We start from the raw sequence: 27732 nt of genomic DNA on the forward strand, positions 1-27732 counted from the left end.
TGCGGTTTTGATCATCCAGTGGTTTGGAATTCAGATTTTAAATCCGCACATCCAATCAAGTGCGTACATGCAGTGGTGGTCGCAGATCCTTCTATAATCAATCATCTGAGTAATCTTATGGTCACGCAGAATGGCTGCGGGAACTGAGACACTGGCGCCATTTCTTCTGCATATGGGATCACAGATGTGGGTAGATACACGCCACAAAAACGGTCGTGACACACCCGCATTTGTGCTGCCACTCCCTGTGACATCCCGCAAAATTTCCCCTGTCTGACAAACACTTTCGAATAAATCCTAACTACAACCGCAGTCACATTTGACCGCATTGTGGTTTAAGTGCATGCGCGGTTCACCAATAATCGCTCAACTGCGTGAACATTGAAATATCGTCCCCTTCTGAATCAAGCCCATAGTGTTTCTTTATGTGAATAAAATGTAAATCTGATGCACCCTATGGGCCTAATTCCAGTCCGGACGGTAGTTGGTGTATTATTGCGGTTTTCCGATTATTATTGTGCAGAACGGATCCTGTGACCTCGCTCACAGATCCCCCAAGCCGTAGCATGACTGACATGTTGCAGGTATGGGAGGTGGAGTGGGGGAGTGCCTGGCCTGCGTTCCCGGAAACGTGACGCCCCTGTTTTCCAGCAGTGCAGAAAGGCGGATGCTGCCATCATCATGAACGATGGTCGCGATGGAGACCCAATGCGCTTGGATCGCAATTGCTGTCAGGAGGCATCTGCTTTCTATAGATCCCTCCTGCAGTATTTTAATGTTTCGAAGTTTTGAAGGAAAGAGTAAGGGATTGTTTTTCTGGGCGCACAAAGAGAAATTGATAACATATAAAATATAACTTTTATTTCATAATATATTAAAATCACCCCAATTCAGGGGGATTACACAGTGATAAATAAAGGGTTAAAAAGATGTTATTATACAAAACATATATGTTGTGCGAAAAAAACGATATTCCAAATAATGTGAATAAACACAAATAAGAAAAAAGAGAAAATCAGGTAAACTAATGAATTGTTAATAATATATGGTAATGCCGTATATCCAGATGGATTCAAAGTATATCGATAATACGTAATGAAAAAGCTGCGGTGAAGACAAGATAACAATAAATTTTATTCGTTATCTCAAAATTTGCCGAATATTGGCTTCTAATTACACTGCACAACAATGAAAATGTTTCCGATGTGAAAATAGTTACTTCTAATTGATGTCAGCATGCAAAGAATGAATATGACATTTAAAACTCTCAGTTAGCTCTGAGTTCTGAGATATAGCCCATCTATGACGATGTAGGGGTATTCCTAGTGACGTGGGCAGAATGGAGAGAATCTTACCAGCAATCTGCGTTCTGCGCAGAGGGGGCGGGGCCTAATGACCCAATTAAATGAATCAGTTATTTGTCCCCTCCCCTATTCAAATATATGCGATTCACGGGGTTACCCCCACAAGATAACTGTGGTGCACTGAGTGACAAGCATAGTGAGCGATTCCACCAAGACATTCCAGCAATGGGACAAAGATATCGGGGAAGGTAATCACTACTGTTGGACAGTGACAAGAGAGGCCCCAGAAGAGGAGAACAAGCGACAAGCAAAGAGAAAGCGCCCCCATGAGTAGGCCACTATATTACATAGTACTTTCATATGCTGTATGTTTGTTTCGTATGCTGTATGTTTGCTTCGTTTTGTGTTCTTATTTGTGATTGAATTAAAACAACTGTTATTTATTTTCTATCAAGAAAATATCAGATTATTTTAAAATAGCTTTTCACTATGACTATATTACTAATGTACATACAGTATAGTGCAAGTAGTGTAGCTCAAAAAATAGAGCTAGTAATAACATTCTGAAATCATTTTAGTTTTTCTTGACCTCAAATTAGTAATGTATGACTATTAGTACTGTATGACTATTAGTAATGTATGACTATTAGTACTGTATGACTATTAGTAATGTATGACTATTAGTACTGTATGACTATTAGTAATGTATGACTATTAGTACTGTATGACTATTAGTGATGTATGACTATTAGTACTGTATGACTATTAGTAATGTATGACTATTAGTACTGTATGACTATTAGTAATGTATGACTATTAGTACTGTATGACTATTAGTGATGTATGACTATTAGTGATGTATGACTATTAGTGATGTATGACTATTAGTAATGTATGACTATTAGTACTGTATGACTATTAGCACTGTATGACTATTAGTGATGTATGACTATTAGTAATGTATGACTATTAGTACTGTATGACTATTAGTAATGTATGACTATTAGTACTGTATGACTATTAGTAATGTATGACTATTAGTACTGTATGACTATTAGTAATGTATGACTATTAGTACTGTATGACTATTAGTAATGTATGACTATTAGTACTGTATGACTATTAGTACTGTATGACTATTAGTACTGTATGACTATTAGTGATGTATGACTATTAGTACTGTATGACTATTAGTACTGTATGACTATTAGTAATGTATGACTATTAGTACTGTATGACTATTAGTAATGTATGACTATTAGTGATGTATGACTATTAGTAATGTATGACTATTAGTGATGTATGACTATTAGTACTGTATGACTATTAGTAATGTATGACTATTAGTACTGTATGACTATTAGTACTGTATGACTATTAGTAATGTATGACTATTAGTGATGTATGACTATTAGTACTGTATGACTATTAGTACTGTATGACTATTAGTAATGTATGACTATTAGTACTGTATGACTATTAGTGATGTATGACTATTAGTACTGTATGACTATTAGTACTGTATGACTATTAGTAATGTATGACTATTAGTAATGTATGACTATTAGTGATGTATGACTATTAGTACTGTATGACTATTAGTACTGTATGACTATTAGTACTGTAGGACTATTAGTGATGTAGGACTATTAGTAATGTATGACTATTAGTACTGTATGACTATTAGCACTGTATGACTATTAGTGATGTATGACTATTAGTAATGTATGACTATTAGTACTGTATGACTATTAGTACTGTATGACTATTAGTAATGTATGACTATTAGTACTGTATGACTATTAGTACTGTATGACTATTAGTAATGTATGACTATTAGTAATGTATGACTATTAGTACTGTATGACTATTAGTAATGTATGACTATTAGTGATGTATGACTATTAGTACTGTATGACTATTAGTACTGTATGACTATTAGTAATGTATGACTATTAGCACTGTATGACTATTAGTAATGTATGACTATTAGTACTGTATGACTATTAGCACTGTATGACTATTAGTAATGTATGACTATTAGTGATGTATGACTATTAGTACTGTATGACTATTAGTACTGTATGACTATTAGTAATGTATGACTATTAGTGATGTATGACTATTAGTACTGTATGACTATTAGTACTGTATGACTATTAGTACTGTATGACTATTAGTAATGTATGACTATTAGTAATGTATGACTATTAGTACTGTATGACTATTAGTAATGTATGACTATTAGTACTGTATGACTATTAGTAATGTATGACTATTAGTACTGTATGACTATTAGTAATGTATGACTATTAGTACTGTATGACTATTAGTACTGTATGACTATTAGTAATGTATGACTATTAGTGATGTATGACTATTAGTACTGTATGACTATTAGTAATGTATGACTATTAGTACTGTATGACTATTAGTGATGTATGACTATTAGTGATGTATGACTATTAGTGATGTATGACTATTAGTACTGTATGACTATTAGTGATGTATGACTATTAGTGATGTATGACTATTAGTGATGTATGACTATTAGTACTGTATGACTATTAGTGATGTATGACTATTAGTGATGTATGACTATTAGTGATGTATGACTATTAGTACTGTATGACTATTAGTAATGTATGACTATTAGTGATGTATGACTATTAGTGATGTATGACTATTAGTGATGTATGACTATTAGTACTGTATGACTATTAGTAATGTATGACTATTAGTAATGTATGACTATTAGTACTGTATGACTATTAGTAATGTATGACTATTAGTGATGTATGACTATTAGTGATGTATGACTATTAGTGATGTATGACTATTAGTACTGTATGACTATTAGTAATGTATGACTATTAGTACTGTATGACTATTAGTACTGTATGACTATTAGTACTGTATGACTATTAGTGATGTATGACTATTAGTACTGTATGACTATTAGTAATGTATGACTATTAGTACTGTATGACTATTAGTACTGTATGACTATTAGTAATGTATGACTATTAGTGATGTATGACTATTAGTACTGTATGACTATTAGTAATGTATGACTATTAGTGATGTATGACTATTAGTGATGTATGACTATTAGTGATGTATGACTATTAGTACTGTATGACTATTAGTACTGTATGACTATTAGTGATGTATGACTATTAGTGATGTATGACTATTAGTGATGTATGACTATTAGTACTGTATGACTATTAGTAATGTATGACTATTAGTAATGTATGACTATTAGTGATGTATGACTATTAGTGATGTATGACTATTAGTGATGTATGACTATTAGTACTGTATGACTATTAGTGATGTATGACTATTAGTGATGTATGACTATTAGTGATGTATGACTATTAGTACTGTATGACTATTAGTAATGTATGACTATTAGTAATGTATGACTATTAGTGATGTATGACTATTAGTACTGTATGACTATTAGTGATGTATGACTATTAGTGATGTATGACTATTAGTACTGTATGACTATTAGTGATGTATGACTATTAGTACTGTATGACTGTTAGTGATGTATGACTGTTAGTACTGTATGACTAGTAGTACTGTATGACTATTAGTAATGTATGACTATTAGTGATGTATGACTATTAGTACTGTATGACTATTAGTAATGTATGACTATTAGTAATGTATGACTATTAGTGATGTATGACTATTAGTACTGTATGACTATTAGTACTGTATGACTATTAGTGATGTATGACTATTAGTACTGTATGACTATTAGTGATGTATGACTATTAGTACTGTATGACTATTAGTACTGTATGACTATTAGTACTGTATGACTATTAGTGATGTATGACTATTAGTACTGTATGACTATTAGTGATGTATGACTATTAGTACTGTATGACTATTAGTGATGTATGACTATTAGTACTGTATGACTATTAGTGATGTATGACTATTAGTACTGTATGACTATTAGTGATGTATGACTATTAGTAATGTATGACTATTAGTACTGTATGACTATTAGTACTGTATGACTATTAGTGATGTATGACTATTAGTACTGTATGACTGTTAGTGATGTATGACTATTAGCACTGTATGACTATTAGTGATGTATGACTATTAGTAATGTATGACTATTAGTAATGTATGACTATTAGCACTGTATGACTATTAGTAATGTATGACTATTAGTGATGTATGACTATTAGTACTGTATGACTATTAGTGATGTATGACTATTAGTACTGTATGACTATTAGTAATGTATGACTATTAGTGATGTATGACTATTAGTACTGTATGACTATTAGTGATGTATGACTATTAGTACTGTATGACTATTAGTGATGTATGACTATTAGTAATGTATGACTATTAGTGATGTATGACTATTAGTACTGTATGACTATTAGTACTGTATGACTATTAGTGATGTATGACTATTAGTGATGTATGACTATTAGTACTGTATGACTAGTAGTACTGTATGACTATTAGTAATGTATGACTATTAGTGATGTATGACTATTAGTACTGTATGACTATTAGTACTGTATGACTATTAGCACTGTATGACTATTAGTAATGTATGACTATTAGTACTGTATGACTATTAGTACTGTATGACTATTAGTAATGTATGACTATTAGTAATGTATGACTATTAGTACTGTATGACTATTAGTGATGTATGACTATTAGTACTGTATGACTATTAGTACTGTATGACTATTAGTGATGTATGACTATTTGTACTGTATGACTATTAGTACTGTATGACTATTAGTAATGTATGACTATTAGTACTGTATGACTATTAGTACTGTATGACTATTAGTGATGTATGACTATTAGTGATGTATGACTATTAGTAATGTATGACTATTAGTAATGTATGACTATTAGTGATGTATGACTATTAGTAATGTATGACTATTAGTAATGTATGACTATTAGTACTGTATGACTATTAGTAATGTATGACTATTAGTACTGTATGACTATTAGTAATGTATGACTATTTTTAGAAAGGAAACAAATTAAAAGTATTAATTTGTTGTACAGTGTTATTGTCTATACCACCAGTGGAGTCTAATATAATCCTAAACTCCACAATAGATTATAAGTGCATATAGTGTGGAGCGGCCCAGAGAATTCAATTATAACTAATGGGGAAAGCAAATTTATTGGGGGTACATAGTTATTAACGCATCACAGATATTAATATTGACAGAACCACATCTTAGTATTTCTGCATTAACATAATCAATATTGAAAGATTTAATTAAATGGTACTCAGAAATATAGGGAATTTGATATTATGTCTATTATCTCCCAGTAAGGTGCTTATGTGCTTAGTCTTCTTTGATTGTTAGTATTGCAACATAATAAAAAATGTTGCAAAATTATTGCTAGTGCAGAGTGGTTACTAATCAGTGGCAACAGTATCCTCCTGCCAGCATGTGCTAATAACCCAGCAAAAGTTTATTATAATTCAAGGTTCATTTTAAACCTATAAATACTGCAGCTGATCAAAAAGTTTAGCAGTTATTAGAGTACAGGTTGAGTCTCCCATATCCAAAATGCTTGGGACCAGAGGTATTTTAGATAACGGAATATTTCGTATTTTGGAATATTTGCATACCATAATGACATATCTAGGCAATTTCCACACACAATGCATTTATGTGTTATGTACACCTTATACACACAGCCTGTAGGTCATTTTATACAATATTTTCAATAATTTTGTGGCTCAAGCAAAGTTTGTGTACAGAAATAAAATTCGTTTATGTGTCATATACACCTTATACACACAGCCTGAAGGTAATTTTATACAATATTTGTAATAATTTGTGCTTTAGACAAAGTTTGTGTACATTGAACCATCAAAAATCAAAGGTTTCATTATCTCAGTCATGCCAAAATAATTCTGTATTTCAGAATATTCCGTATTTCGGAATATTTGGATATGGGAGACTCAACCTGTATTAATATTATAGCCCTACTTGATATAATGGTATATAAGGGACACTTCCCAAGTTATTATACTCTAAGGTAATCAGATGTATATTAGCATCTGTCCCCAATTTCATTACACCATATGTGTGTCGTCATAATGTAAATATCATGGATGATGAAACTATTGAAAATATTTAGCAAAATACAGTAAATAGTACCACAGTCAATATAAGGTTAAATGTAGAAGACTTCCCAGATTGTTATGCTCTATAAAGTCTTGTATTCATTTAGTTTTGCTGATTTGCAACAAAGTTAACATCATCTCATGAAATGCTGTTTGGCTAAATGTATGCTTGCTTTATGGCAGTCTCCCCTGCTCAATAGCGTATTTCACAATAAGAGCCGCTACATTTTGCACTTGCATCTCGCTAGTATAGGCAATATTTTGCCCCAACAACAAACATAGGGCCCGATTCAGACCCGCTCGCAAGCGTGTCGATGGTGGCCCAGTGCGCACACCCGGCGTGCGCAAACCCCATAGCGAGTGAGAAATCACTCGCTCCGGGGCTCGCAACAAAACGGGGCAGCTGTCGATGTTGATCGACAGCTCGCCCCATTTTGTAGGCGGGGACGGAGGGTGGCTGAACAAACGGAGGCATTCCCGAAGGAACACCTGCCGTTTGTGGGCGGCCCTACTGACATCACTCGTGATGTCAGTAGTGGACTTCCTGCTCTACTAGAGCAGGAAGTCCACTCGGGCTTGCGAGACCTGAGACCCTACCAAAGGGTCTCCTCGCAAGCCCGATGGTCGCGATAATTGCGATCATCTCCTGCCCACTTGCACTAGCTGTGGGTTGGCACCCACAGCTTTGTGAGCGGACAGGGAAAAAAAATTCCTCCCCGCCCTGATTCAGAGCGTGCGCTCGCAAATAGTGAGCGCCTCTGAATCAGGCCCATAGTGGCCCCGCTAAAAACGCTAGCACACGTGTTTCACTGTGATTAACAGCTTTGTCAAGGCTGAACCCGATTGTTCCGCTCAGCCAGATATTTATTGAAAAACGGAACTCCAATCATTTCATTACCTTGTGTCACTTGGGATCACTGACCAATAGGAAGCAGCTATGCCTGTGGTCATGTGATCCCTTCCCATGTGATCAAGAATGGCAGATCATAAACATTGGTCATAGTCATGTGGTCAGAACCCTCATCCAATTGAGAGGGAGGTGTATCAGTCTGTTGTGATCCTATTAAAGACAATTTATAGGGAGATGAAGATCATTTCATAAACGGTAAGTATAGAGTAAGTTGGTGACAGCAGTACTTAGACATAGCATAAAACAATTAATACAGAAAAAATAAAATTATATAATATCAAAAAGCGATCAATTAAAATACCTCTATAAGGTGGATGTGAATACTTATGAAAATCTATAGTTAACCTAAATGAAATAGTTAACAGCCTACAAAGAAAAAAGGAAAAGGGAGAGGAGGGGAGAAAAACTGAAGGGAGGAAGTGTTATATTATATCAATATTAAGGTCCCTCCTAACAAATCCAAAAGGGAGGGAAAAAGGTGTACAAAACATATACAATGTATGCTTAGTGTAAGTGAGTGCTCAACATTGAATTGTTAGTGAGGGGATAAAAGCTGTGTTATGTGACAAAATGTTAAAAAGAATTATTCTAAATATAAAATTCATATACAGTGTGTACATAGGATACATGGATAAATAATAGTGAGAAGTGGCGAGGTGTTAGAAAATATATGATAATTTCTAAAAACCTATTAATAGATTAATTGTATGTTGAATCTACCAGTCATCAAATGTATTTTAGAATAATTACTCCCTTACTTATCAGTCTAAATATAGACATAGCTAATACTAACAGCCTTCCTATTAAAATAAAAGAAGAATTCAACATCCACTTTATAAATATATTTATAATCATTTCATAACCTTGTGTCACGTGGGATCACTGACCAATAGGAAGCAGCTATGCCTGTGGTCATGTGATCTCTTCCCATGTGATCAAGAACGGCAGATCGTAAACATTGGTCATAGTCATGTGGTCAGAACCCTCATCCAATTGAGAGGGAGGTGTATCAGTATGTTGTGATCCTATTAAAGACAATTTATAGGGAGATGAAGATCATTTCATAAACGGTAGGTATAGAGTAAGTTGGTGACAGCAGTACCTAGACATAGCATAAAACAATTAATACATAAAAAATAATATTATATAATATTAAAAAGCGATCAATTAAAGTGATACCTCTATAAGGTGGATGTGAATATTTGTGAAAATCTATAGTTAACCTAAATTAAATAGTTAACAGCTTACAAAGAAAAAAGGAGAAGGGGAGAAAAAGGGATTATAAATATATTAGCATTTTGTCACATAACACAGCTTTTGTCCCCTCACTAACAATACAATGTTGAGCACTGACTTACACTAACCATACATTTTATATGTTTTGTCCACCATTTTCCCTCCCTTTTGGATTTGTTACGAGGGACCTTAATATTGATATAATATAACCCTTCCTCCCTCCCCTTTATCTCCCCTTCTCTCCCCTTCTCCTTTTTTCGCTGTTAACTATTTCATTTAGGTTAACTATAGATTTTCACAACTATTCATATCCACCTAGTGGCATCGCTGACATCCCAGACCGGTGAGGTCTATTCAGCGGCAGCACGATTTGGACCGCAGTAGGGAGTCCCCTACCCTATCCTGTGTGTTGGACGTGGGGCCTTTGTGGATGAGTGTCATCTTGTGCTAGGAACCACGCCCTTGCAACTACTTACCTGGCCGGGTCGGAAGCTGCAGTTGCGACGCGACCACAAGCTAAACGCCGGAGCGTACGGTAATACAAGCCGGGACTTGATACTTTCTTGCAAGCCACAGAGGAGATTAGTTACTCACTCACACAGAGGAGACTGATTATTGGGGGACTTTCTACGGGGCACCTCAAACCGCTATCTCAATTGGTGACTATACATAATATATGTCAAGATTATTCTTTGTGCTGGAAGCGTCCTATGTTTCTGTCTTCACCTGGATATTGTGAACTATACCATTATTACTTATCAGATGTTGGTATTCTACACTTAATGTGTCTATCTTGTGCTTCAGTTACATTGTAACACTCTTAATTCAAAGTAGGAGCTATGGCAATAGTATTTACTGTTTATTTGTTTTATTAAGGTGCACTGCAGTTCATATGGGATCGGTATGATTTATATGATTCTAATGCCGACGTTGGAATACCGGCGGTTCTAATCCCGACATGTACGTATTTTCCTATTGATTGACCTACCCCCCCCCCTAACCCTAACCCTCCCTTAGGGGTGCCTAAAACTAACCTCCACCCCAAGTGCCTAACCCCCTGTAAGTGCCCTTCCCTGCAGCCTAAACCCAAGAGTCCCGGGGTAGAGCCTAACCCTAACCACCCCCGGGGGTGCCTAACCCAAACCCCCCCTTCCCCTAGCGTAACCCTAACCCTCCCGGGGAGGGCCTAACCCTAAGTCCCCATGGGAGCCCCTAACCTAACCCTCCCCCCCGCACGGCTGTCCGCGCCCGGCGCCTGGCTTACCTTCGATCGGGATGCAGGGCGTCTGGCTCCCTGCGTAGGTAAAATGACAGGCGTAGGTAAAATGACAGGCGTGGGGATTTCAACAACTGTCATTAGACCGTTGCTGGGATTAGACAGTCGGGATGCCGATAGTCAGCAGTTAAATCATCGGCATCCCGACTGCATACCGTTCATATGTACTGTATGTTGAATCAATTTTATTGTTATTTTAACAGCCTTGGGAATTTATATAGATACTAGCACAGACACTGGCATACCATTGTGAATGCCTGCCAAAAAAGGAGCATGGCCACACGTCACGTGGGTGTGATGTGGGCCACGAGGTGTGACCTTCCGGCACTCCCCCATCTCTCTGTATGCCAGCAGAGCAGAGCACTGAGAGGCAGAGCTGCTCGGCCAGGCTTTGGGGCCGTACTGGCCCATCAGGCCATCAGCCCTTTTGGCATTTAGTAACCACTCATGCATCAGAGCCCGCATACTCAGCTTTGAGCAATTACGGGCAATTCAGAGTCCTATGTATCTCAACCACAACTCCTCTTGTGGCTTAGTGGGTGCAACTGGGTGACAACTGGGCACTCGCATGTAGTCTAAGTGGCTATTCAGAGTTGTGCTTACAGAGCCGGCTGATTTCAAACAAATCTCTTACATCAAGGAATGGGCTGTTCCAGATGCTCTCACAAGTGGATGTGGAGGGGTGGGGTTGGGTACGTTATGACAGCGTTCGGGATCCCGGCAGTTGGAGTCCCGATGTCGGCATCCCAACATGTAGTTAGGATATTGACATTTGTCAGTCAGTATCCTAACCCTCCCCCTCTCCCTACCACTAACCCTCCCTCCCCGGTGCCTAAACCTAACCTCCCCCTTAGTGCCTGAACCTAACCTCCCCGTACCCTAAACCTAACCCACCCCTTAATGCCTAGCCCTCCCCCTAACCCTAATACTTACCATCGAGATGCCTGTGGTCAGGATGCCGGTGCCAGAATTCTGACAGGTGTTGGCATTCCGGCGTCGACATTCTAAGCGCTGGCATGCTGACACTCTGTATTTTGAGCGGATCCTGAGGGGCGCTGTGGTCTCACAGATGCAGCAAATGCTGAACACAGATGAAGATCCTCATTTATTTAGTGCGCAATGAATCCGAATTGCTGGCGGCTCTGAATCAGGCCCTATGACGGGATTTGATTTCCCTATAAAACCATGGGCAATAAAGCTCTTTCATGGCTTTTACAAAATAGCATTTATTTTTGTAACAGAGGAGATGTAACAGAGCGCGGAACTTTACGAACAACAAAAAGACACAGCAGGGTGCGCTCGCGCTCTCACAGTACGGTCGCAGCATAGCAGTGAGGTAAGAGCTCCTTACCCTCCGGAGATTGTGGCTATCCTCATAGAACACTGTCATTCTGGAGTTCCACATCCAAACTTCTTCAGTGGGAAACAAACCATGGACCAGTTCAAGCAAGAGAAGCGATGCTCGGTGGTGGCCCTCAGAAAGGAACGCATCTATAACCCATTCATGGGTTTCTCTGATTCACAGATGTGGCCCAGCTGAGTCAGAGGAAGGAATCATGACATTAGGATGAGGCAGTTAAGGGGGAGATGTATCAAACCTTGGAGAGAGATAAAGTGGAATAGACGTAGACTATGCTACATAAATGACAGTTAGCTGATTGGTTGCTATGGGCAACGTCTCCGCTTTATCTCTCTCGAAGGTTTCATACATCTCCCCCTAAATGAGAATCATGGCGAGAGAGGTTTAATGTTGATGAAATGCAGCCGGCAATGCATTTCATATATTGTGCAGCCTATATTTGCAGCCTTACTGCCCTTACCAGCAGGGTGTGCCGAGAGGTAGTGGTGGTGGGAGTTTATGTACTAAGCTGTGGAGAGAGATAAAGGGTCTATTTACTAAGCCTTGGATGGAGATAAAGTCCCAGCCAGTCAGCTCCGAACTGCCATGTAACAGGTTGTGTTTGAAAAATCACAGTTAGGAGCTGGTTGGCTGGTACTTTATCTCCATCCACTTTATCTCCAACCAAGGCTTAGTAAATAGACCCCAAAGTACCAGCCAATCAGCTCCTATCTGTCATTTTTCAAACACAGCCTGTTACATGACAGTTAGGAGATGTTTGGTTGGTACTTTAAGGCTTGGAGAGAGATAGTTATTACATCTCCCCCAGGTACAGAGAACCTGGGTACAGGCCTGCCTCAGAGGGTTAGCATGGGTGGATTATAATGGGGCAGATGGAGCTACTGAGTCCAGCTGGGCCCATGGCTCTGTCCTCATCATTCAATCGATGGCCTTGTTCAAGTCGGATTAAGGATAAGGGGGAAGAAATGGTCACAGGTGACTGCGAGGCCAGCAGGCTGTTGTCTAGGTTTCCTGCGCAGCCTGGAGGGGAACTAGAAGCCTTAGCGCCTGGGCCGGAGTTTCCTGTCAGCACCCAGTTTCCAGGAACAATGTATGACCTAAATCTTACAGTGTTTCATGGATCACTAACTCCGTCAATGCTTCATATTGTATATAAAGTTTTTTTTAGACACTCCATACAGTGACCACGCCATTACACAGCCGGTAGATAGAGGACAACCTTGTCTGGGGAGTTTGCTAGCTGTGTATGTTTCCAAATTGTCTGACAAGTGGAAAACTTCTTGAAGTGAAGCTGAATAAAGTTGACATGTCTGCCTCAGACAGGGCCTTTTAAGCTAAGCACAGATTGTGAAAATATAATTAGTGGCGGGTCTTTGTTTCCACACAATGAGTGGGAAACATTGAAAAGAAAGGTCTCCCAGGATCCATTCAGCCAGCCCAGGGTACAATTGCTTAGCCTCAGTGTCCTCTCCTCTCTCTAATGAGAAACACTAATTGCCATAATTTCCAGATTGTGTTAAGTGTCCGGCTCACAGAAATAAGGGGTGTTTTATTTAAATGCTTCTTAAACTTCTCGTCCTCATTAAATGTGGTAACAGAGTTAATGGGAAATAAAATGTTTAAATTTTCTTTTCTTTTGCGTCACGTTTCTGAAAGGCTGAAACTTCTGCACTTTTTTTAAAGTTGAACTTTATACTTCTAGGAAACTAAATATATCCATTGGTATTAAATTAAAATGTCTATTTAAAAGTTACAAACAAAGTAACAATGATCAGGATTTGAAGGTGCTTCTATACAAAGGGAAATGAGCTAATGTATGCGTTATTGATGTAGCCGGTAACTGGCCCATTTATACATGTTGCTAACGCAACTGGGGGTACATTTACTAAGATGGGAGTTCTACTAAGAAGCGATGTTGCCCATAACAACCAATTAGATTCCAGGTATTCTCTTCTAAAAGGTGCTAGATAAATGAGAAGTAGAATCTGATTGGTTGCTATGGACAACATCACTTCTTAGAATAGAACTCCCATCTTAGTAAATTTCCCCCCAAGAGCGCAAATATTTTGGGAGAGGACGCTGATGAAAATGCAGCCTACCAAATCACTAGGAGCTGATGACATCACTGAGATATGAGCACAGAGACTTATACCCCTTTTCCACCAAAATTTCGGGTCTGACCCGGAGTTGGAACAGAGGGCCTGATTCAGAGCCGGACGCTATTTGCGGACGGTCATTCCAAAAAAGGGGCTGGCTATTTAAATTGAGCGCTCGCTCATTGCGGTTTGTTGAAGCCTCTATGTCTGAGCGAGCGAACTAAAAATGCGCTCGCTATTTTGTAAAGACGCCCCTTTGCCGTTTGCATCACACGTCATCTCCGGTATTTATTAAATTAATCGGGTACATCGAAAGGCATGGATTAATCGGGTACATCGAAAGGTAGGATTTTCTTACCGCTATCACTGCGAGCAGTTCAGGCTAAAAGACAACCAAGTGACGTGGTCGATGACGCTGCTTTACTAATTATGCACTCCCATTAAACGCCCTGACCGTTAGGCACGCCTGCGTTCGGATCTCCACTCCCCGTTTTCAAGCACCCTCCCCTGTTACCACCCACAAACGGTACATTCTGTCAATCAAATTAGCAGCCCCTCACTGTTTTGCGAGCGCACGATTTCTGACCGCAATGACTGGTTTACGCATGCGCATTATTACATTATGACCCATACGCATGTGCAGTTGTGCGAACATCGCTCAGAGCGAACGAGCGGCCGCTTACGAGCGGCTCTGAATCAGGCCCAGAGTTCCTATCCGGATCAGACCCGGAATTTAACCAGCACTGACTCGGTATATTCCCGAGTCGGCGCCGATTACACCGGAGTCGGGTCTGCATAGACCCGGCTTTCTTGGCGTGAAAGTGGACGCTTGGAGATGACGTCATCTCCAAGCGCCACTGAAGCCGGACCAATCGGCCAGCTAGCAGCGCACTACAGGTCATCGTGACCCGGGGTGCGACGGTTCTCACAGCAGGGTTTCACGGGCTATGCCCGTGTTAAACCCTGCTATTTACCTGGGTTGGATTGCCGGGTCACTCGACCCAGTGATCCAACTCTCTCCCCTTTTACACCAGGGAGCTGCCCGGGTTAACCCTGCAATAACCTGGGTTTTAGCTCCGGTGTAAAAGGGGTATAAATCGGCGCACACTATTTACATTGAACTAATGACATCACTATAGCTTAGGGATGGCTGATAATAACGATATAGAGATAGATTAGACCATATACCTATAGACTTCTGGGTCTTCATATGCTAGCCCCCATGTTCTATTCTGAACTGAAAACCCCTAGCAAAGGTGAATAGGAATAAGATGTATATGTTTTATGTCAGCAGGGAACCATGTCAAGAAACCTAATGGGTAAAGCATTGAACCACTGGGCTGCTATAAAAATGATTTACCAAGCGGTAAATTCTCACCATTAGGAGTGGGCTATTGGCATAAATAGGGAATTGTATTTTTAGTTTTCTAAGTTATTGCCCAAGAAACCTGCTCTGCTGAAGTAAAGTGAAATAACAGCTGTAAACTCCAATCCAGCTGTCCAGAGAGGCCGACATTGTACCAGAAATTGGATTTACTTTAGACTTGCTCTTCACACTGTGCTGCTGTTCTCATACATGAAGTTTTTTTTTATAATTTCTTTTTAAATGAAGTGTCAGCTCTGAACAAAGACATGTGACCAGCTGCTAGGAGGCGTTACACAAGGAGACCTCTCCCTTACATCATTCTGCACTGATGTTGGAAAGGTCCAACGTGAAGAGCTCATAAAGAGCACTAGGATTCTTCAAAATATTCTAAGGGGGTGTATTTTCTAAAGGTCAATTTTAGTCGATTTAAAAACAATGAAAATCGATCAACATTGTTGTGTTTCTGGGGCTAAGGGGCAGATTCAATTGGGCGCAAGGTTTAGCGAGGAAAAAACCTGTCCTGTGGTCTCTGCGGCTCCCGGTGGCCTCCCCTCTATTTATCTTCTTACCGGAGAGGGGGCTGCTGGGAGACGCCAGGGGCTGGAGGGAGGGACAAGGGATGTTGGGAGATGTAGTTCTCCCTGTGCCCATTCCGGGGGACCACACTGTCACTGGGGGGGGGCACAGATACACGGGGGTCACACACACACACACACTCATACACACTTCCAAACACTCACACACACTGACATACCCACCCTGCTGCAGAAGAGCCGTTTCCCGACTCTGATGCAGAAGACAGCGCTGCAGAAGGTAAGTAATTAAGGACTAATGAAGCTAATTGGAAACTTCCAATTGCTTAATTAGTCCTAAGGGTGGTGCCTCCAGGGTCCCAGAGCAAGTCCCACTGATTTTACCTAAAATTGACGATTTTAGGAAAAATCACACTTGCTCTGGAGGTGCGAGGTAAAAAACCTCCCAACATGGGGAAAAAAAAACCTGCACCTAATTGAATATCAAAAATACCGCAACTGCAGGAAAACCTCACAGATGCGGGATTTTAGATAGTCTCGAACCCAATTAAATATGCCCCTAAATCACACATATGCTAATACTTAAACAAATAAATAAACAAATAAAAAACTGTTATTAAATGTGAGATTTAGTCCCAGAAACACAACATCGATGTTGATCGTTTTTCATTGTTTTTTAATCGATCAAAATCGATTAAAATTGACCTGTCATAAATATATCCCTTGGACTGGAGTATTCAACTTATGGCCCTCCAGCTGTTGTGGAACTATACATCCCAGAATGCCCTGACACAGTTTAGCTATTAGGGCATTCTAAATCTGTGGCAGGGTATGCTGTGACAAGTAGTTACACATCAGCATGGACGGCCGCATGTTGAATACTCCTGCTGTAGAAGGACTGACTACGGGATCTCGGCAGTAAGAATACCGACAGTGGCATTCCGATAGTCAGAATCCCGACACAAGTATTTAAGTCTACTAACGCTAACCCCTAACTCTAACCCACCTTTCCTGCAGTGTAACCCTCCCCTCAGTAGTGACAGGCGGCTCTGCACAGACACCATGATAGTGTCACTGCTAGCTCAGACTCCGCCCCCTGGAGCCATACAGTAATTAGACATGTAGGGGTAAATTTACTAAAGTGATAGTTTTTAGAAGTGAGTTTTAAATGTGATGTTGCCTATAGCAACCAATCAGATTCTAGCTTTTATCTTCTAGAAGGTGCTAGTTAAATGTTAAGTAGAATCTGATTGGTTGCTATGGGCAACATCACTTTAAAACTCACTTCTAAAAACTCCCACTTTAGTAAATTTACCCCATAGCCCCAACCTCTCCCGCACTTCCTGTAGGAGGAGAGCGCTCTGCACTATTAACTCAGAGCCGGTACTGCCAGAAACACTGCCATGACATCCAACCGGGCCAGTTAAATCTGCGAATCTTCAGCTCTATCCTCCAGTATGGAAGAACATGCCCCTGAGTGTTTCTCCTGTGTGTATGTGAGTGAGTGCCTGGCAGTGGGGATTGAGATGGGATTTACTCAAATGTCCCTGTCGTTGTATGGTCCGGCGGGGGACGCCAACTTCTTCCCGTGGAACGTCGGTGTGGCAGTGACATGAATTAGCCTTAGTCTGCAAGGATTCAGGCTCGTACAATGGGGCCGCAGCAATTTGAATTTGGCGCTGGATGCCAGCCAATCCTAAAGTCACAGTCAAGCAGCCAATCAGAGTAAACCGTGGTGAGCCAATCGGGGCTCGCCGCATCACAAGACCACCCACTCGTGGCTTCTTATATTAGATGCCACAAAGCAGGGTAGTCAGTTCAGTTTGTCAGTGGAGAGAGGAGAAGGAGGACTTTGAAAAGAGCTCTGGCAGCTGCAAGGACTTTAAATAAAAGTATAGCGATCGCTCACATCAGCTTAATGATATTGCACAGGTGCTTGTAAAGGGCGGGGTTTACAGTTCTGAGCGGCATGAAGGGAGCCAGCACTGGGAGGATGTGCTGGTCCGTATGGTGGTTTCTGGGGTACCTCCTAGGTGAGTCAACTCTCTGCTTATATATATGTGCTGATATTATACAGTACATTAATTTGCAATTATATGACCCAGAGTGGGTGCTACTATTAGGTAGCATTAATTATTTTGGGGTGAGCGTTTGGGTGTGGGACCATCGGAGTTACTCTGGCTGGGCCTTTTTCAGGGCATCACTTAATTCACATAGATACTTTTTCATCACCTTTCTATTTGTTTATTATTTATGTCATTTTAATTATTTCTTATTATGTTAACACTGATTGATTACCTTTACACATCTATACTTTACACTTCACTATCACTTTTATTCACTTTTCGTGTGATGCCCTGAGGATGGTCCTTGGCTGGATTCTTTTGGGGTGCCCTGCGCCTTGGACATGAACCCCTGAATGTTAGGGACACCGGTATAGAGGAGCCTTGACACTGGCCCGGCGCTTAATCATATATTTGCAAATGTATGCCACTAAACCCTCTGAATTACTATTATCATGTAGGATTCAAGTATTCTTGCTGATATTATTGCAGTGTGCTGGAGGGAATATCCTTTTTTTCAGCCGCAGGGACTTTGGAAGAAGAGCCCTGGCAGCGGAAGGAGATGCTAGAAGACTGCACACTCAAAACAGAAGACGGTGAGCCCAAAACATCTGAAGAACTGGAAGTGGCAGCTGATCCTTGAGTAGGTGACAGTCAATGGTAGTCAAGGCAGAACCTGAGAAGCAGAGAGGACTACAGTGGTGTACGTTAATGCCGCTGCAGCTGCGGATTTGCACGCAGTGGCTGTCTGGAAATAAGCAAATGTTGCAACCGCCGGGATGTGTAGTGAGACGTCCACCAACGGCTTCGTGAATCCAAGCGACTGCGTATAAAGACTCAGCTCATTCAATTATCAGAGTTATGAGCGCAGGAACTGAGACAACGGAGCCATTTCTACTGCATACGTGATTGCAATTGCCGGCAGAGACACGGACCAAAACCGATCGCGACACGCCTGCATTTGAGTCGCCACTCTTCCAATGCCATCCTCAAATGGTCCCTGCCTGTCACAGCGGCATTTCTAGACAGGAGGGAGCCCGTGTGCAGTCTCCGACATGGACCCCCTCCTCTCCACCCGATGGCTGGCAGCGCACTGAGCTGTGCGCGGCCAGCGCCGGAGTTATAGACTCTGGGCACTAGAATGTGCCCAGAGTCTATAGCGCATGCACAGGTCACCGGGAAAATGGTTGCGACAGCCATTTTTCCTGTACTGCGCATGCGCAAACGACGGGAAAATGGCCGCCGCGGCCATTTTCCTGTCATTTTACAGTGCCGGACGCCCGTGCCGATGTGGGACTTCGGAGAGGTTAGTATTATTATGGGTGCAGTGTGTGCAGTGCGGGGCCCCCCTGGACCCTGGGACCCGTGTTCCCCGCACACCCTGCACCCATTATAGATATGCACCTGGCCTGTCAATCACTTTGCAAATAAATCCTGTGAGCGACAACGGTAATGAAACTTCACACATGAGCAGTGCGACTGAGACCCATGCGCAGATTACCGATAATCGCTCACCTGCATAATCATTAGCATAATTTGCATCCTTCTCTGAATCAGACCCAGAGTCCATGGTGCGACAATTTTGATCTAGTGTTTCTCTCACAATTACACTTTTTTCACTTACTTTTTATATTTTGCGGTACTTTCTCACATTTATACACCATTGTCTTTCCATTTCCAACTCACCACTCCAGTAACACATTAATCCTTCACCTCTATAGTAATTCACCACTGCTATAATAAGACATTACCCTCCCTCACCTGTGTACTAACACATTCCACTCCCTCACCTCTGTAGTAACACATTATCCTCCATCACCTCTGTAGTCATACATTTCCTTCCCTCGCCCATGTTGTAACACATTCAGCATTCTCCTCCCCACCTGTGTAGAAATATAATCCCTGCCTCACACCTGTAGTAAATTATTCCCCTCCCTCACCTATGGAGTAGCACATTCCACTCCCTAACCTATGTAGTATCACATTCCCCTCCCTCACCTGTGTAGTAACACATCTCCCTCCCTCACCTGTGTAGTAACATATCGCCCTCCCTCACCTCTGTAGTAACACATTTCCCTCCCTCACCTGTGTAGTAACACATTTCCCTCCCTCACCTCTGTAGTAACATACCTCCCTCACCTGTGTAGTAACACATTCCCCTCCCTCATCTGTATAGTAACACATTTCCCTACCTCATCTGTGTAGTAACACATTCCCCTCCCTCACCTGTGTAGTAACACATTTCCCTCCCTCACCTGTGTAGTTTCACATTACGCTCCCTCCCCTGTGTAGAAAAACATTCCCTTCCCTCACCTCTATAGTAATACATTCCCCTTCCTCATCTGTGTAGTAACACATTCCCCTCTCACTGCTGTTTTGACACATTTTGGTCTCTTCTGTATTAGAACATTCCCTACCCTCACTATACAAATAGGGGAGCCACGCCAACTGCCAGTGACGTTTGGCAGCAGTTGGGGTGACAGTTAGGCTCCCCTTTTGAATATTGAACTGTGCTGCAGCCACAATGAGGCAGTCAGTCAGGACATTGCACAGGGGAGGAAACATTTTAGACCTACTTCACCCCCTTAGGAGTTGAATTTTTGAAATATCCCTTCTTAGAGGATGCCTACATCATGAAAGGCTTATACTCCACCAATTTTCATGTTTCCAGGTCCAGGGGTTTAGGCTGGGTGTTGATGAGCCAGTGAGCCAGTCAGGACGGAATACTTTTAATATCACAACATGCTGGCAGTCAGAATGCCGACGCCAGAAGCCCAACACTTATCCAAATACCGGCGCTGGCATCCCGACCGCAAGAATCCCAAAGGTAAGTAGCGGGGTTGAGGGGTGGGTTAGGATTAGGGGTTAGGGTTAGGCACTAGGGAGAGGGTTAGGGTTAGGCACTAAAGGGGGAGGGCTAGGTTTAGGGTGCTGGTAGGGGGAGGTTAGGTTTAGGCACTAGGAGAGCAGGTTAGGCTTAGGCACCGGGAAGGAAGGGTTAGGAGTAAGGGTTAGGGGTTAGGTTAGAATACTTACCTATAGCCGTCGGGATGGTACCCTAGTCAGGAGGCCAGCGTCAGCATTCTGACGACTGTGATCCCGAATGCCAGCATCTCATACCCAACCCAGTCAGGACATTTGATTTTATATATAGATTAGATATACACGTATTTATGGGATGTAGTTGGCATCCCGACAGTCAGAATGCAGACAGATTACAGGAGGTAAGTATTAGGGTTAGGGGGAGGCTTAGGGGGAGGGGGAGGGTTAGACACTAGGGGGGGTTAGGGTAAGGCTGTGAGAGGGGAGGATTAGGGTTAGGCTGCGGGAGGGGTGGGTTAGGGGATGGTGAGGATAAGGGTTATAATCTACCATAGATGCAGTGGTGTAACTAAGGGATGTCAAGCGGGGCTCATGTCCTAGGCGCCATCGGACCGGTGGCACAGGGGGTGCCGCCGACCGTGGTCCAAGTCATGGGTGGTCAGTGTAGTGCAGACCACACGGAGTGCGGTCCGCACTACACAGTGACAAACGCTGCCGCTGGCTAGTACACTCGTACTACCTGGAGGCAGTGTTTGTTTTGGCAGTCAGTGAGAGTCAGACAGATATATATATATATATATATATATATATATAATTTTAATCTGTCTGGTAGATGAATTGTATAACTTCTTATTTTAACTAATTCATATTCAAAGTCAAGTTTCATTAACTTGGCAGACAACTACATAACCTGAGTCTGGGGCCCCCTAATCCTTTGCACTCTGGGCCCATGCCGGTTGCCATATTTAAAAGGTTCAAAAAGCAATATTCATCATCCTGGGAACAAGCAATATGGTATCAAATATGGCTCCTCACCAATGACCGGCCAGAAGGTGATTTTATTTGTACTTGTGCATGTAACAAACATGGAAGTAAAGTTGGATTGTTATATTAGGTTCTGTCAAAAAACTGGGCATGTGTAATATATATATATATATACAGTATACATATATATACATATATATATATATCTACACAGTATATCTATATATATCTATATATATATGTATATATATACTTCCAAAACTGCCGGCACTCCTACATTCACAGCGCAGCTGGTCCCAGTGCCATATCAGAGGAATAAAATAAAGAATCCAAAAAAGAATTGGCACTCACCAATGTATAGTAGCAAAAAACCAAGGGCCCGATTCAGAGCCGCTCGCAAGCGGCCTGATGGTTGCCCACTGCGTACGTGCCGCATCCGGCGTGTGCGAGCCCCGCTGAGCGACTGAAGTTCAGTCACTACGGGGCTCGCAACAAGACGGGGTTGCTGTTGATGTTGATTGACAGCTCGCCCAGTTTTGTGGGCGGGTAGGGGGGGGGTGGCCGGACAAACGCAGGCGTTCCCTTAGGAACGCCTGGCGTTTGTAGGAGGGCTGACTGACATCACAACTGTTATGCTATTAGAGCACGAAGTCCACTTGCGGCAGCTAGACGCTACCCCAGGGTCTCATCGCAAGCCATATGGTCGCAACAATCACGATGGTCTCATGGCCTCTCGCACAAACTGTGGGTGGTCTCCCACAGCTTTGCGAGCGGCCGGGAAAAAAAAAACGCCCACATTCAGAGCGAGCGCCCGCCAGCAGCGAGCGGCTCTGAATCAGGGCTCAAGTGTATTTAACTCAGGGTAATGCGTTAAATACACTTGATTTTTTGCTACTATACATTGGTGTCCCTTGAGTGCCGATTCTTTTTTGGATTATTTATATATATATATATATATAGATATATAGATTTATATGTGTCCATGTGTGTGCGTGTGATTAACCAGTATCTTTTCATGGTGTGAGAGAAAACTGGGGAACCCTGACTAATATATATGCTTACACTTCTGTGTTAGGGAATTTAGACTGTATGCTCAGTGACTGACGTGAATAATATACAATCTCTGTATAGGACTATGCAATACGCTGCGTTATATAAATCAACATTAAAGTGTATTACAGAGAATCGCATAGAACGGTCCATGGTCTTGTCCTTTGACATGTTCGGAACACTCCCCAAAGACCTTTCATTTCTAATATCTTTAGAATTTAAGTGTAATGTATCACATGTATATAATAATCTTATTATATACTGTACCAGTGGTTACCAAACTGTGTGCTGTGGCACCCTGGGGTGCCTCAGGGCAATTGCAGGGGTGCCTTGGTCCATGATCCAGTACCAAAGAAAATGATTTTTAGTCGGTGTGATCAGCAAAACCAGTTCTCATGGCTGCCAATCAAAAAATATATGGACAAAATGAAGCACAGCTCTGTCACCCACCACATAACTGACCCTAAGGGTGACATAAGGACAATTTACTTTATTTCATTTTTGCGGAATTTCTCGATAAGAAGCTTTTGGCCCAGGGGTGCCATGGAAAAAATGCTGATACTCTAGGACGCCGTGATTCGAAAAAGTTTGGGAACCATTGCCACATACAATATCTTTCCCTGTTGTACAGATAGGACAGTAACATATATGACAGTTACCCTGGCATACACACAGCTTACTTATAAGGTCTACTCCAGAGTTACATATGTAACTTAATTACACGTATGTGTTGGCATATCTGATACGTGCACTTGCATGATGCAATTTTGTATTTACCAAATCTAACCTGACACAAACGGAACTGTCATGTGCCATCTGGAAAGTTTTTCCTTTTATTCACAGTAAAAAATACAAGTATTAACATTTGGAAGCAATTATGGTACACAGTGCTGGTACATGGCATAAGCTACGAAAGGTTACCCTTAGATGAAAACTCTTTTTGTGTGCCACCACTCGTGGCCAACTATACCCTGCGATGCGTCCTCTACGCAGTCTATCAGAATGAACAGACTATGCAGCACTTGGATGTAGGAAACTGGTTATTAAGCTAAAAAATATAAATAGTTCATGGCAACAGTGGTGAAATGTGAAACAGAAATGGAACTAACGGAAAAAAGGAAGTATACAGATGGTGCAGACTTCATTGTAAAATCCATGTTAAATCACACATACCTGACTGGCACACAATACAATGTTATGGAAGCTGGACATTTATTAGCGTGCACTCTGGAATTATGTAGCCACTTATTTTAGCAGTACAGCTTGCTAGAGGTGCAACAAGGTCTGCTCCACATGTGTCCAATTAATAGCCATCCATACGGCTGTCTTTGCAGACAGGGAGTTGCTTGCTTGCTTTCTCAGGCCAGAATCCGGCCAGGGCACAGCCATAGTAGGGTGAAGCGGAACCCACATTTTCTTGTGCTGGTCCTAATTCTTAGTTCTCATTTATGGACACATGCATAGTGCTTCATCTCCTATCCACTTTTCTGGATTTGCAGTACATGTACAATGCCTGTTTATAAGTGAATATTATTTAAATGGATATTATTTTAACTTTTACGAGTTTCCACTCTTTCATACTAACCTCACCATTAGTTAAACCAGGCCCATTTTATATCGACTACCATGCCATGCCTTATTTTCTGAGAAAGCCACTAAAAACATCACAGTCAATTATAAGATCAATTTACTGGACCCATCAATCAATTTCAGTGACTTTGAACACATGTAACAGACTCTCTTGCCAATATGGCAACAACAATGAGCAACAAAGGAGTTCTTGTCTGTTCTGACATTTAAGAAAAGTTGAGACAGTATAAAGCATTGCTTAGTGCATGTGTGTCTCTCTGTGTTCAATTGGGTACCACTAAGCCTTGGGGAGAGGTAAAGTGGGCTTAAATAAAGTACCAATCAATGAGCTCCTAATTGTAATTTTTCACACACACAGGAGCTGATTGGTTGGTATTTTATTTCTGTCCACTTTATCTCTCTCTAAGGCTTAGTACATAGACCCAAAGATTGATAACAATGCATATAGAGTGAATTTATTGGCAAGTTCATAGACGTATATGTACCATGATCCTATATAATATTGTTTCATAAAATGTAGACATTATTGTCTGTAAAGATGCCATCACTAAGCCACTGACCACATAGGCTACTTACTGTAATCTGATAACAATCTGTACAGCATTATACACAGACACTGAGTGGCCTAAGACAGAGGTAGGAATAGTTCACTGAAACTTGTGGTCCTACTGCTTCAGCTGTAACACAGATTGTCCCTCTCTGGCTAAAGTGAAGATTACCTGAAGCTAGAGGCTGGAATGGACTTGCTGGTACTTATAGTTCCACAAAACCTAGAAAACGAGTAGACAGTTCACATTTTCTCTTTTTACTGTCAAATAAAATACACAATGGCCTAGTAACAACTGGTAATGAAGGATATTTATCACATTTAAATCATATGCAACAAGAAGTAGCAAAGCTCTGTCAGGGTGGTCACTGGCAGGATCCCAGGTTGTGTTAGGAAGTATAGCACAGTCTCAGTATACTGACACAAGAAGCACACAGCAGCATACACAATGCTGTACACACTGCAGAGTGCAGCCTGCACTAGGAGACAATACCTGGGCACAAAGATTGGGGTAGTTATGTACACACCATTAAATTATAAGAAGCATCTGCCTTGTAATTATTTCCTCTGATGTACTTAAATACATAAGTCACGGAGATGGGTTATCCTAAAGAGCTTACAGCTACAGTGTCCCTAATTAGCTCCCCTGCCTGTAATTGGATGTTGATGTAAACATGAAATCAGTTAATAAATCCAAAATGCAGAAACTAAGTACAGTGAAGAGACTGTGGGACCCCAGTCTATGGCTGCCTCTGGGTGGAGGGAGGACTGATTGCTGGGTGCTTGGCACATACTGGTAAAGTCTGAAGAGTCCATTGCGCCGTGGGGCGCCTGCCCAGCCTTTATAAGCTTTGCCAGGGTTTGCCCATAGATTGAATGTGTTCCTTGGCCTTCATCCTGAGAGCTGCTATACTGGTGTTTCTGGGGTCCACTTCTTCCAGGGGATACTTGTCCACAAAGTTGGCCTGACACTGGTAGGGAGGTGGTGGCCCCATGGACCCTAGGGGCTGGAGAGCATGGCCCACAGGGGTAGTGTTCATGAATGGTGGTGGGGTGTAACTGCCAGGGAGGCTCTGCTGGGTGGTCACGAATCCTGGCAGGGTTTGCAAGGCTGTGGTGTTGGACATGGGGGCAGTGAGCCAGGAATCCAGGGGCAGGTTGGTGCTGATACCACTCAAGGATGAAGGCTGGGGGGACCTGTTGAAGGAAAGGATTGGGGAGTCCTGCAGCTTCATAGAGGTCACCTCCAGCTTTTCCTGTCTCCTCCATTTAGCTCTTCTGTTCTGGAACCAGACCTGTAAAATAGCAGAGAGAGGCTAAGTCTGGTACCCTGCCCTGCAGTAGCAGTATACTATATTAAATATAGTCTTATATTCATTCAACAGCTAGAGGCAAACTGTGGAGAGCCACAAGTCCCAGCCATTAGCTTCCATGTTATGCTGGTACTTGTAGTTACACTGTACCTTATAGGCTATAGGGTGCTTGTCTTACAGAAAAAAAACCACACAAAATACCCATTACAAAATCATTCCAGAGCCAGACCCCACAGGGGATTAAACTTTCCCCAAACTTTTTTCCTGAGAGTAACAAGCCTATAAATGTGTAGTAATTTATGTCAATGAGTAGACTAGCTTTGCATAACATTAGAAATAGTGTTGAGATAAAATAACATTGATATATATATATATATATATATATATATATTATATATATATATATACATTAAAACAATCTGCTATAATTTGTAATTTAGTAATCGTCTTTATTTCTCCATCCTGTGTATAAGTCATTGCCTACTGCCCACGGGTTACCGACGTCTCAGTGCGGGGCACCGAATCCCGTATAATGCACATGAGATATTTTCCTGTCGCCACCGGGAGTTCTTGTACACAGTTCAGCATCACACAACTATCAGTAACAGAAGCCACTGTCTCCCTGATACATATTCGTTTTAGTTTACCAGACGGTGTATTTATGCATTGCTCAGCCCTGTCCACAACAATATATATATTTATTATTATTATTTTTAATTATTATATTTTTAATTTAGTACTACTAATTAATTGTCTATTATATTATTTGTCATTTTAGGAGTTCGTATTTAGTGCAAAACCTTTAATGTGTTACAACTGACTATACTCATACAGATGCATTTATCGGAGATTATTGTAAACAGTATATAATTAGTAATATAATAGTCTAGTATATAAATAGCAATATAATGGTATTGTATATAAATAATATATAATCGTACAGTACATAAATAGTGATATAATAGTATATAAATAAACGAATAGATTACATTATTTTAATTACACGCAGTATTTACTAGAATTTCTGCACATATAATGCTATATTGTGTAAATGAAGATAAGTAGGGTTTACAGATAGCAAAGGAGTGATGTTGTTAAATAGAAAATAAATGTGTGTTAGTATT

The 27732-nt window shown here is 41.0% G+C and overlaps 1 protein-coding gene across 1 annotated transcript in view; it reads right to left on the reverse strand.

Annotated features, from left to right (window-relative positions):
* Positions 1–23973: 23973 nt before the first annotated feature.
* The window catches only part of RAX (retina and anterior neural fold homeobox), a 5823-nt gene continuing 2064 nt past the window's right edge, over positions 23974–27732 (reverse strand). Inside the window, exon 3 of the mRNA XM_088476533.1 lies at positions 23974–26590. Coding sequence (XP_088332659.1) covers positions 26138–26590 — 453 coding nt within the window. The 3' untranslated portion in view covers positions 23974–26137. The remainder of the gene's footprint in view (positions 26591–27732) is intronic.

This window comes from Taudactylus pleione, unplaced genomic scaffold (assembly GCF_031769625.1).
Source record: "Taudactylus pleione unplaced genomic scaffold, aTauple2 ptg000189l, whole genome shotgun sequence".
Taxonomy (NCBI): Eukaryota; Metazoa; Chordata; class Amphibia; order Anura; family Myobatrachidae; genus Taudactylus; species Taudactylus pleione.